Source organism: Chaetura pelagica, unplaced genomic scaffold (assembly GCF_000747805.2).
Source record: "Chaetura pelagica isolate M959 unplaced genomic scaffold, ChaPel_1.0 scaffold708, whole genome shotgun sequence".
Classification (NCBI taxonomy): domain Eukaryota; kingdom Metazoa; phylum Chordata; class Aves; order Apodiformes; family Apodidae; genus Chaetura; species Chaetura pelagica.
This window is the reverse complement of record NW_009954405.1, coordinates 455,530-468,056: the sequence shown is the minus strand read 5'-3', so window position 1 is coordinate 468,056 and position 12,527 is coordinate 455,530. Positions and strand designations below refer to the sequence as shown.

Below are 12,527 nucleotides of genomic sequence, written 5' to 3'. Positions count from 1 at the left end.
TCCCTTTTCTCCCCTTTTTTTTTTTTTTTTTTTTTTTCTGTTTTAATTCCCTCATTCTGTTTGGAGACAAGCATTACAGGAAAACTGCAGTAAGCTATTTTCAGGGTAGCTACATGGCTTTTGACTTGTTGGCAGCCCAGTACAATCCTGACCTGCCAAGGGCATTTAGCCCTGTATCTTGGTCCTGTATGAGGTCCAAGTTTTGCAGCCATTAGGCAGCAGAGCTGATAAATGCTGTGATTTAGAGGTTGCCTAATGGAATCTTTTGCCCCAGAAGACTTTCAGAGTAAAATCCATGGTGATGCTTAATAATAATAATAAAATAAAAATTAAAAGAAAAAAAACAGCTTTAAAAGTAATGTGCTGGGCTGAAAGTGGGTAGAGAGATGGCTGCCAGGCTTCAGGCAAGCCTGGCTCAGGGGCAACGTGCAGTTGCACACCTCAGCAGCTGCCCTAAGGGAAGGTACCTTCACTATGCAAACACGTGCCCTTGTCCTGGCAAGAAAACCAGGCTGCTGGCAAGGAGCAGGATGAGCTGTGGCCTGTCCCTTGGCATCTTCAACTTGAACAGCAAGGAGGAGCACAGGAAGGAGCAATGCCCCTAGGAAGAAGATCTTAGGGAACAGAGGGTCCGTTGAAAGACAAGGGATGAGCTAATTGTGAGATTTCTTCCTCTACTCCATTAGAATGGAATAAACTTGGCCTTAGATCAGCATCCTTTGGGTGCAGCTCAGTACCACTGGGGAACTGCTGGATTAGGGATGCAAGTCTTGCCATCATCTCTCACCTCACATTGACTCTAGAGGGTGGTGTCAGGGCTTTCTGGATGGTGGGAGATCAGATTAAATGTAGATCTTCATTGTGAACTACTTGGTTATATTATGTGCTGAGAGATACAGTCCACTTGTGAAAAGGGGACAATAGTAGAGATTTTTCAGCAGAACTGTAGAAAGTGTCCTGTTGAGAAGAATCAGGATTGCCTGGCTTACCTGCTCTGTAAAGGCTTTCACTGGCACTAACTCACAAATGCAGGACAGCCAAATTACAGGTCTGTCCTCACCGTAACAAGAACATACTGATTCAAGCAGGTCACAGGCAAACTCAAGAGAGCAAAGCCCAGGGGCCTGTCTGGATAATGCCTATGAAATCAGGTTTCTATCTCTGGGATGTGACTTGTGAGCTCTTTGGGGGATGCTGTTGCTGAGTGATGAATGGGACTCTGCCTGCTGGGTGCTTCTCCAGCACCCACAGCCCTGACCTCAAAGGCAGCTCTGTGCTGTCTGAACCTCAGCAACCGTGACTCAAGTCATCCATAAAAAAACTGAAGACTGTCCTTCAGCAGGCAGCCCCAGCCTGTTTTCTACTCTGCCTTTACAAATCTTCACTCAGGCATGAGACCCAGATGCTGTGAATTTGCCTTTATTAGAAAGGACTTTTAGAAGTTAAGACAGAGCTTAAACAAGATTGAAGCAAACTGTGTGTAGGCCAGATCTTAACTAAATATAGTTAGAATACCACCCCTTACTTGGCTGTCAAGTTTCTCCAAGCAAGTTCTTCTTCAAATGCCTTTTTAGTTGTCAGTAGAAATTCAGTTCAAGTGTAAACCAAATTGAGTTTGTTTTTCAAAATACATTCTGGACGTGGGCACACAGAAGAAAAACTATCCTTGTAGCTGCATGTTTGATTCTCTTATACTTCAAGAACTTGCTGCATGAGATAAAAGGCAGAAAGTGAGACTAACCAGTGACCTCTGTTAGCATCTTCCTCCTTGTGATATGCTTTGTAAATCCATACATAACCACCCACTGACAGGAAAACTGCCTGAAAGTTTGTCAGTACCAGTTCTGGTCATTTGGAGCAAGTACACTGAGCCCATTGATGGGAAGTTATGAATTAATTCCTCATTTTGCTTTGATTGCATGCGTGGCTTTTCCTTTGCCTATTAAACCTGCCTTTACCTCAACTCCTGAACTCTTGGCCTTTTACCCTTCTGATTCTCTCCCCCATCCACTTGGCTGCCTCTCTGGCAGATTCAAGATGCCCCAAACCACTGCAGTGGCACTGAGGAAAGCAGAGGATAAAGGATAATACATAAAGCAGCACAAAAGCCTTAAATGTTCTATTTAAAGTGACTTTATTAAAACATCGTTAATATAAAATGTGACCAAGTACAATTATTTTTTTTTGTAAGAATGTTTAATAAAAACATATTCAAGAAAGAAGGAGCATCAACTCTTGTCAAAGCACAAGAAAAACCTACCAGGATAAGTAAAAAGTTCTGCAGCATGTTCTACCAGCTGGTCCCAATGTGTATTAGGGTTGAGTTTGCCGATGGAAGAGACAGGCAGCCCAGGTTCTTCCCTAAGAAACTTTAAGGTATTTAGCAGAGTTTTAAAATAACACTGCTCAACAGCAGGAGACTTCACTTTCAGATCTCTCTGTATCAAAGGAAGATTAGAATGTACATCTTCATGTTGGATTTATAACTTTTTCAGGAGCTGAATGTAAAGAAAATTAGATTCACTGTAAACCCCAGGGTTAACACTTGTCAGCTTTGAAAAGAAGGTCCAAGTCAATACTAATTATATACCTAAAGAATTTGTGCTAAAGTTGTTTTAAGCTATCATAGTGCCAGATGCTTGTGGCAAGTGCTAAAAAAGGTCAGCTAAAAAGACCCAGCAGAAAAGTCCAGGCTGGTAGAAACAAGTATTTTTTGAACTGCTGAATCCAGAGCCAATATCCACAAATTACAGGAGTTTGTACATCTCAGGAAGCATGTAAAGAAGCTTTAAGAAGTCTATAAATATGGCTACACCATTACTTATACTCTGCTTTAGCTAAGAAAACTTTTAAGAAAACGCTAGAAAAACCGGAGGTTTGGGGCTTGGTGATTCTATTTTTCTTTTGAGGGGGGAAGGAAGTACCTACTCAAGCATTTTCCTTGATCAGCAAGTAAGTTTTAGTGCTCTATCAGCATCCTCTGCTTGTTCAGAGCAAGCTGTACACCAATTAAGAGGCAAGGATTCTTCCAGGACTTCTCAAACTCTTCCTGTAACAGGCAGAAGAAAATCCTGCAGCATCCAATTCTGCACATTTAACTGCCCCTGGCACTGAAGCAAATATCAAGTGCTAATCCATGAGAAGCCTAGCACAATTATGGTCTAGGAGATGATGACCTTCTTATAGCCTTGGCTGGGACCCATTAGACCTATTAGAGCCCTGTGTTTTGCCTTCTACCCCAAACAAATGCTATGGGACTATTGCTGAGGCAAAGGGAAAGGTCAAACCTTTGGCATTGGAGCAGACCAGTCACTGGCTGTGCGTAGGGGGAATTAAGGCTTCAAGGTGAGGTAAACACAGTGAGAGTCAGTGTGTAAATCATGCTGCATTTCAGAGACAACAGATTCAAAAAACAGCTAGTCTTGTTCTCTACATTTTAAACACCAAAGATCATTCCAAAGCAGAACTGGAGACAAGTCTGCCGAGGGCCACCTTGAGATGCCTCTCTGCACCTCAGGAACAAATGTAACCCAGATGTTGAACATTTAAGAGAATGTACCCACAAGGAGGAAAAAGCACCAAAGTCGCCGAGTCCTTGAGACAATAAGCTGCTTAAAAAACAAAGAAGCCTTATACTGCTATGACCTCCCATACATGTAGTGGTTTCCTGACACAAAGGTAATCTACACTCCAGCAATTCCCAGTGCTGTACTTCCAGCACTACTATTATGAAGAGTTATGCTCTAGTAAGGAGGCTGTGAAATCACTATGCCTGTGTTCCCTGAAGACAGTTTCTCCCATTCATTAGGTGTTGTCCCATTCCCCTCCATCCACTCTCAAGTCTTTAATCCAAAGACCAGAAACATCTGTCATTTCCCCAGGTCATTTTTCTTACATTTTTAATGTTATTTTAGCAGATTTGTAGGGTACAAACAGTGCTTCTATGGATCCATTGTTTTGGCAATGCCTTTGCCCTCTTCAGAAGAAAAGCGTTTTCAAATATGTGTTACAAAAGTTACTTTCAAACTAAATGGACCATAGAAATCAATTGAATTCTTCTGTATGCTTGTTTTTTATACTGTTTTGTTTTTTTTAGTTATCTGAAGTATGGAATTATTTGCATACTAGGAAGGTTTCAGTTGAAAACAGGAATCTGGTCCTGCAGGTTCCATTTCTAGGATATGGAGACTCTCATTTGTTTTTCTTTAACATGTGTATGGTGACTTCTCCCATCCTCTTCATACAGTAGCTACTAAAAATTTTAACATATTTAAAAATATCCAAATGAAACCACACTTCTATCACTGTTTAAAAAACAAAAACACATGGTATTACAAAAGTTTATACAAAGGCAACATTTAAGAGTTTGAAAGTTACATCTAGAAAAAGACACAAATGCTAGTAAATTAACATACAAGGAGAAAGATGTTCCACTCCTTCCCCAAAATTGGTTTGATCTATTTGAAGTATTTTTTACCAGTTGTCTAGAAAATCAAAGCCAGTCTTCAAGATAACATTGCTTGTACTAGCTCTGCACCTCAGGAACAAATGTAACCCAGATGTTGAACATTTAAGAGAATGTACCCACAAGGAGGAAAAAGCACCAAAGTCGCCGAGTCCTTGAGACAATAAGCTGCTTAAAAAACAAAGAAGCCTTATACTGCTATGACCTCCCATACATGTAGTGGTTTCCTGACACAAAGGTAATCTACACTCCAGCAATTCCCAGTGCTGTACTTCCAGCACTACTATTATGAAGAGTTATGCTCTAGTAAGGAGGCTGTGAAATCACTATGCCTGTGTTCCCTGAAGACAGTTTCTCCCATTCATTAGGTGTTGTCCCATTCCCCTCCATCCACTCTCAAGTCTTTAATCCAAAGACCAGAAACATCTGTCATTTCCCCAGGTCATTTTTCTTACATTTTTAATGTTATTTTAGCAGATTTGTAGGGTACAAACAGTGCTTCTATGGATCCATTGTTTTGGCAATGCCTTTGCCCTCTTCAGAAGAAAAGCGTTTTCAAATATGTGTTACAAAAGTTACTTTCAAACTAAATGGACCATAGAAATCAATTGAATTCTTCTGTATGCTTGTTTTTTATACTGTTTTGTTTTTTTTAGTTATCTGAAGTATGGAATTATTTGCATACTAGGAAGGTTTCAGTTGAAAACAGGAATCTGGTCCTGCAGGTTCCATTTCTAGGATATGGAGACTCTCATTTGTTTTTCTTTAACATGTGTATGGTGACTTCTCCCATCCTCTTCATACAGTAGCTACTAAAAATTTTAACATATTTAAAAATATCCAAATGAAACCACACTTCTATCACTGTTTAAAAAACAAAAACACATGGTATTACAAAAGTTTATACAAAGGCAACATTTAAGAGTTTGAAAGTTACATCTAGAAAAAGACACAAATGCTAGTAAATTAACATACAAGGAGAAAGATGTTCCACTCCTTCCCCAAAATTGGTTTGATCTATTTGAAGTATTTTTTACCAGTTGTCTAGAAAATCAAAGCCAGTCTTCAAGATAACATTGCTTGTACTAGTCTGCAAGGAAAGAGAAAAGGAAAAAAAAAAAAGTGAAAAAAAAAGTAAGATGTGGTTGCTAATGATGGTATTAAAAACCCACTGCTTGACTGCCTGTCTACAGAAGGAAGTTATTAAAATGCTGCCTGCCAGTATTCCAGTTCTTCACCTTGCTCTAGGATCCCTAAGAACATATACCAGAAAATGCTGGACATGCTCACAGTGAGCAAAACGGCAATTCCAAATAAAAGTCAAATTCTTGTAGTGGTCTGCAGGTCAAATGTTGGGGTTTTTCCCATGGAAAAATTAATAAAGATCAATTTTTAAAGCTGAGTGGGAACTGCAGAGAACCAAACACAGAAGGTAAGCATCACTAGTTCAATGGATTGCCTGTTGCAACTACAGCCAGTTGTTTCCAGAAAACTACAGTCTAAACTTTGTTGACAATTTATTTACTATATTAACCAGAACATACTTATTCCTGCAGTGCTGCACTTTTAGCCATGACATTTAAGGTAATTATAGTGTTCAGGAAGACTACTCAAGGGACACAGCTGAGTCTCTGAATTCTCCTCCTAGAGAATGGCTCTCGTCCCCAGGACAGGGAAGATAATCCAGAGAAAAAAGGAATCAGAAAATCCTATCATACTGTCTTCTCTGCTGCTTTGTTAACATCTTGACATGTGAGGATTGTTTCTCCATAGAGAGAAAAATCAGGCTTCTCACACTATTTCAGTTAGCTAGAATATATTCACCAAAAAAATTAAAGCTGCAGCAAAACATTAACCTGTAGGAAAACATGATAAAACCTTTAACCAAAACTAAAGGACTACCGTGCTCACAATTTGTAGCAAAACAGCTGAAGAATAATTATGTTTCAGCTTCAGAAAAAAACAAAACACTCCAAATACCAAAGTGGCTCAAGTATTGTTCTCTCAAGTGCTGCCACTTCTCTTGCAAGGATTTACCGCATCCTGCATATTTCTGACCTTATATCATCTTGTTCAGAATTTAAACAATCACTGTTGGGAAAATACGGTAGAGAAAAAGCTGTGTAACATGCTTAAGGTGTTTAGTAATATGTCAGGCTTATGCCAGGGTGATGCTACACACTCCCAACAGAACTGCACAGCTCTGTTTGAAGAACTATTCCTCTACTGCAGGGTTTTCAGGCTCCAGATCTCTTCCTTTTCTTTCCCTCACCATATCATATCCTGCTGTTCCCTTTCTTTTCTCACAGATTGGCATCTGCTTTTTAAATAACTTCAATTGGCTATTTAGCTGCTGAAGGTTATTTCTTGTTGTTGGGTTGTTTGGGTTTTTTTATTTAAAAAAAAAACAACATTGTGAAGGCTAATTCTGGAAGCTCATTTCATTTTGGACTTTAAGAAAAAATATATTTGAAAGCAGTCATGCTGTCCAGGACAAAGCACTGGGAAGTTGCTGTGGGGCTACCACTTAAAACAGCTCAGAAACTAGTCTGCCATTCACTAAGGATACCAGTGAAGTACCCTAGACTCTAGTTTATCTACTTTTCAAGCTAAAAAACTTTTTCCATTACGTGTTTTGATGTTTCAAGAAAAAAACTACAAACAAACACAACAAACCCACAAGCAAAACCAAAACTCTTTTACTTGATACAGCAAGCTCTTTACCCCAAGCTGTTACGTAGCTTGCTGTCAGCCACTGGATGACATGTCAGTGTTTCTGGCATTGTACTCAAACGATGCCTTTATCCTATGCACTTTACTACATTAAAAAACAACTGATTGAAACAAACAATAGCAGTTAACACATTGGTTACATGGAGTTTAAATCTGCAGAATAAAAAGCCGTCAAGCTTACCTACAGCTTAATGCTTTATGGAGTCCCTAAACTTGCAGAGTGGCCTTGCTAGATTTGAATGTGCTATACAGTTTTTAAATCTAAGGACACTGGATATAGCAGCCCTTACCTGTCCAGGCGTTTGTGGATCTGTAAGTATAGTACCATCAATATCTTCTTTGTTTGTCCTAGAAGATGCCAGGTCCTGTGGTGGGTCAGGAAGAAGGAAGTCATCTAGAGAACTAACAGGGAGTTGAGTGGGTCGAGGTTTCTCCCATTCGAGTGATACAGAAGGTAGGCTGGGGGCAACAGACTTCTCTGGTTTAGTTATGTTGGGCTTCTCAGCTTTTGCCATCTCTTTTGGAATAGACTCTTGTCTGTAAAAAGAGGGAAGAGGTTTCTCTCCTTTCTCCATTGACTTGATCTGGCTGGGAGTCAGGGACTGGAATTCAGACTTGTCTCCTTCAAACTTGGAGCGCTCCGCATTTATCTTCCAGAAAGAGGACTCCTCTTCCTTTCTGGATGCTATCAACCCATCAGAGCCAGGGTTCTTACTGGCCTGAGAAGATTTAGGGACTGGGACACCAGGTGTTGCTTTAATGGGCTGCCTCTGTTCATTTTGCAACTGGGCACCACTTTGTTCTTGTATGGACAGAGATGCAACGCTGAACTCCATCTGACTCTGTTCAGGGTTAAAGAAGAAGAGTATTTCAAAGCCCTTCACAAAGACACAGTTATGAACTTCTGATCTTTATGTATATAATAATATAATACCTTTACCCATGGCTAAGCAATTCCCAGACAGTAGAAACCCCAGCAAAACAACTTACTTTCTCTTATGTAGCTACATACAAATAATTCTGAAAAGTCTGAACTGCAAGCAAACTGCTGCAGTCAGATAATGTAATTGTAGTCAAGTCACCCAGTGTCATCCAAGACAGCAGTGGACAGCACTAAAACATTGTAATAGTGGCACTAAAACAGTAGAACAGTTGTAGATGCATTTTGAAAGCCACAGATATTTTGCATTAAAATAAAAATAAAAAAGCTCTACAGTGTAGTTTAAGAGACAATCTTCCATTATAGTCTTTGAAATATTTGGCAACATGTTACAACGCCATTTACTTCCAAGATAAAAGATTAGATGTAATGAGTATACATAGACAAGCGGGTTTTAAAATTCTAATGTCCCACTGAAGGAAGAGAAACAACTCTGGAAGGACCAGTTCTTTCCTTATTCCAGAGCCTTGCTTTGCTTTCACTTGCAGTGCAGATAGCTCTACTCGTTTCTGAGACCTAACTCTGGTCAGGGAAGCAAGTGACCATAGTTAAAGCATGATACAGATCTTGCAAAAACCACCCAAAAGCAAGCTGTCCTTCAAAATGCTAATTTTACTTACCACTACTTCAAAAAATCTTAATTGCCAACTAGCTGGACACACTTTAGCCTAGTAACAGTTAAGCCTTATTTCACTCTGAGGCGTAAGCCTTTCTGAATTTCTGAGCACAGCATCATAGCAAGTACCAGATAAAGAACAACTCATTGTCTAGATTTCTGTTTGTAAAATGGAACAAACAATGCAAAAAATAAAATTAAATTTGCATTTACTGTTAACAGCTACACTGTTACCTTATGGGCCTGATTAGTTTTGAAAAAATTCAGAGGACATTTCGAATTCTAGCTTTTGCTACAGGCATGGGTAACTGACACTTTTGAAGTTCCTCACAGATTCATGATGTTTTCACCATTCTACATGAATACCTGGCCTTTCCTGAATAAAACCACAATAGCATCTATGGGCCTGAGTCTAAAACGAGTCCTAGTTGCATATCATTTTCACTAGGAGTGTTTGATCTCAAGTCCTACATTATTGTGCATGTCAAGTTCAAAGAGATTCTAGATCTATCAGGTCTCACGTCTAGTATTTAATATTCAGAAACTTCTCATCAAAGTGCAAATGTTAACTCAGCAACTGATTATTTATGAACCTTTTTTTTTTTTTTTAACAGTCAGCAGCTGACTACATATAAATTGATTCACAGGCTAATATCTGACCTTTCTAAAAAAATTGATACAGTATATATTTTTCCAAGGTTATAGGCAGGGAAGCACCAAGTTCTGTGTTTTCATTAAGAATATACTGTGTTATCAAAAGATGCAGAACATAAACAAGCCCTAAGCAATTATTGCTCAGCTGGAATAAGGTGAGTGCAAGGATACAGCAAACTCCTGCCAAACAGCTCAACACCCCACCCTGTCTGCAAAAAAAAACAACAAACAAACAACCAAGAAAAAAGCTTAGTGCTTCAATTTTAGTTTATTTAAAACAAAAATCATAATTTAAAGAATGGGATATTTTCCTTAGATAAATTCTCTGTAAACAAACTATAGATGCAATGGTGCCTAGGATTATTTAGAGTGACTGCCATTCCCTATATTAAAATGTAGGGATTTATTTTTCTAAGCTCATTTGGCAATACTCCCTAATAGAGATTTACCACGCTGAACTTAAGATGCTTTAAGACTTCAAAACTGATAAAACCCCAGCTTAAAGAACCCACAGCACAATACAAAATAGACCTGCACTTCCCCAGTATTCAAGGGGAGGGGGATGGATTTAATATTTTTTTTTTGCTATCTTGGAAGACTTAAATACCTTGTCACATGGGAATTAAACCAGTACTAATTTCTATCATTCAACACTCTTCTTTCTTCTGAGTAGCCCACCCCAGGGCTCACACTGGAGATGACAGTGGCTATAGGGCACCACAGAAGTCAGTCAGTATCAGTAAAATGATTCCCTCACCCACCAGCCCAAGACAGGGGGAAAGTCAGTGCCCAGAGGCAGAGGGGCCATCACAGCTCCTGATCCACCACAACAGATTTTTGTAGTTTGTAGAGTCTCCTTCTCTGGAGAGTTTCAAGACCTGTCTGGATGTGTTTCTGTGTGACCTGCCCTAGGTGATCCTGCTCTGGGCAGGGGGGTTCTCCAGAGGTCCCTTCCAACCCCCAACATTCTACGATTCTACGATCCAGAAAGAACAGTGATGGAAGGGAAGAGGGTCTATTAGAACAAAAATTAGAAAAAGGAAAACTAGTAAGATGGCTTTGCCTTTCAACAACAGCAAGATAGACAAGCAAAGCCAGGCCTGTTGGGAAGTTCTTATGCTATGGAGCAAAAGCCCCTGCCTGTGGTCATGTTTTATGTTCCTTCCTATGGGTCCAAATACCAGCTCAGAGGTCTGGTTTGGAAGCAGCAGATCACTGCTACTGTAGAGAAGTGCATGGCACTGCAGCACAACTTCAGACAGCTGTACCTTTCCAACCGGTTCATGGAGGCATGTTCTGGAGAGGCTGCCCTCTTGTCTTTTAACAACAGAGACCTTGGGGTACACCTTGCCATTTCAGAAGACAGGAACATCCAACATTTGAGATTGCATATTTGTGCAATAGGATGCTCTGGAGATCAAGCAGTTAATAACTTGACATGGAATAATCTGAATGAAAATACTTCAGGCGTTTGCTTTCTTCCCCAAGGAAGGCAAGGATGACAAGACTACCCTGACAGGTTCTGAAAGCATTGCATCTCAGCATGATGTAAATGCAGCCCTGAGAGGTCAGATGTATAATTCTGCTTCTAGCATGTAGTTTGAGCAGCCAAGAATTTCTGTGACACAGTCACAAGTTATTCCGTTTTTCTTGAAATATATAGTGCTTCTATTTGAATTGCAAGGTTACTTAGGACATCTGAATTATTAATTTGCAGTATCTTTTGAGTCACAAATTAGCAATAAAATACTATAAACACAACCCCTCCCCCCCAAAAAAAAAACCAACCCACAAACAAAAACAAAAAACCAAACCAACAAACAAACCAACCAATAAATAAGCAGAGTAGCAGTGTAAGTAGGGAGATAATTTCAAGTATAGACAGAGAAGACCCATGTGTGAAACACACCATGCTGACATCCAAGTCATGAGTAATACTGTGTGTTCTGATGAGTCACTAGACGCTAGTAATGTGAGTTTAATTAGTGTTCTCTCAATTTCTTACATCAAAATGCACACTGGCAATTGATTGGGTCAGCGGGAGAGGGAAGGAAACGACATTTAAGAGACAGTTACCCTCCAAAGAAGCATTTCCTTTTCCTTTAGGTTTGCCAGCCATGAGAATATCTGGATGCACATCTCTCCTGGCCCCAGTCAAGCCTAAGGCAGCAGGAAGGCCAAAAAGGGGGCCAAACAGCATCTTTGCTCTCCTGGGGCTGAGGCGGAGCCGCCGTGAGCTGTGCTGCCCACCTGAGCAGCAGAGCTGCTTGTGCCACCCCCCGAGCTGCCACCCTGGGGAAGCAAACGCTGAACATTGTGGTAAGATTTGATGGTCAAAAGTGAATTGTCATTTAGACACAGGGATTCTAAAGGTTTCAGGTTTCAATCTCCAGCTGCTTTCACAAATTTTGTATGAGTTTGAACAAGCTGCGTTTTCTGTACTTTAACTCCCCATCTGAGGAACAAAATAAAATTACTTTACTTTTCCTACCATTTGTCCAAATTGTATTTCTGGGAACTGCTCAGCCCAGAAAGCCTTGAGGGTTTACAGACAGGCCAGTACTGTCCTATCTTCAATTTCTAGAAGTTATCAGAATTCAAATAAAAGCTATAAACAGCAACTGTATTTTCAAGATATTGCAAAAGCAAGTTATGCTCAACATTTTAAAAACCGGGGGGGAGAGAGAGAGTACATGTGAAAGCACACACGAAGTAGTATTTTGAGGCAGAGCAAACCTCGAAGTCTGTTTTCCTCTCTGTCTTATACCTCTGGTCCCAAACCACTGCAAGAATTAAAATAAAGGATGCCTAAGTCTTGGATCATCTTTCTGTCTAACAAATAAAACTAATATTAAAAATCAAAGTTGCATTTCTAGCTTTCCTTAAAAATACTACATCTAGGTATTTAGGAATTTTATTTATTGGGTTAAAAATGTAGACCTAACTTTAGTCTGAAGGCAGGGATAATCCACCAAATTGTAATAATAGCCCTACATGCTCATGGGAAACAGTGCATTCTAAAAGAGAGGCACCACACACTACCAACGTGGTGATTTTGTAATACTGTATAAAATCAGGTCTCAGTTCATAAGTCTATATTAAAAACAAGATGACGACAA

At 39.8% G+C, this 12,527-nt stretch overlaps 1 protein-coding gene across 1 annotated transcript in view; it reads right to left on the bottom strand.

Annotated features, from left to right (window-relative positions):
* Positions 1-4,345: 4,345 nt before the first annotated feature.
* Positions 4,346-12,527, bottom strand: part of LOC104394609 (chromosome unknown open reading frame, human C1orf198) — a 13,258-nt gene continuing 5,076 nt past the window's right edge. Inside the window, exons 2-4 of the mRNA XM_010004224.1 lie at positions 7,489-8,040; positions 5,460-5,555; positions 4,346-4,433 (exon numbers count right to left, since the gene is read on the bottom strand). Of these exons, the coding sequence (XP_010002526.1) occupies positions 5,499-5,555; positions 7,489-8,034 (603 nt within the window). The 5' untranslated portion in view covers positions 8,035-8,040 and the 3' untranslated portion in view covers positions 4,346-4,433; positions 5,460-5,498. The remainder of the gene's footprint in view (positions 4,434-5,459; positions 5,556-7,488; positions 8,041-12,527) is intronic.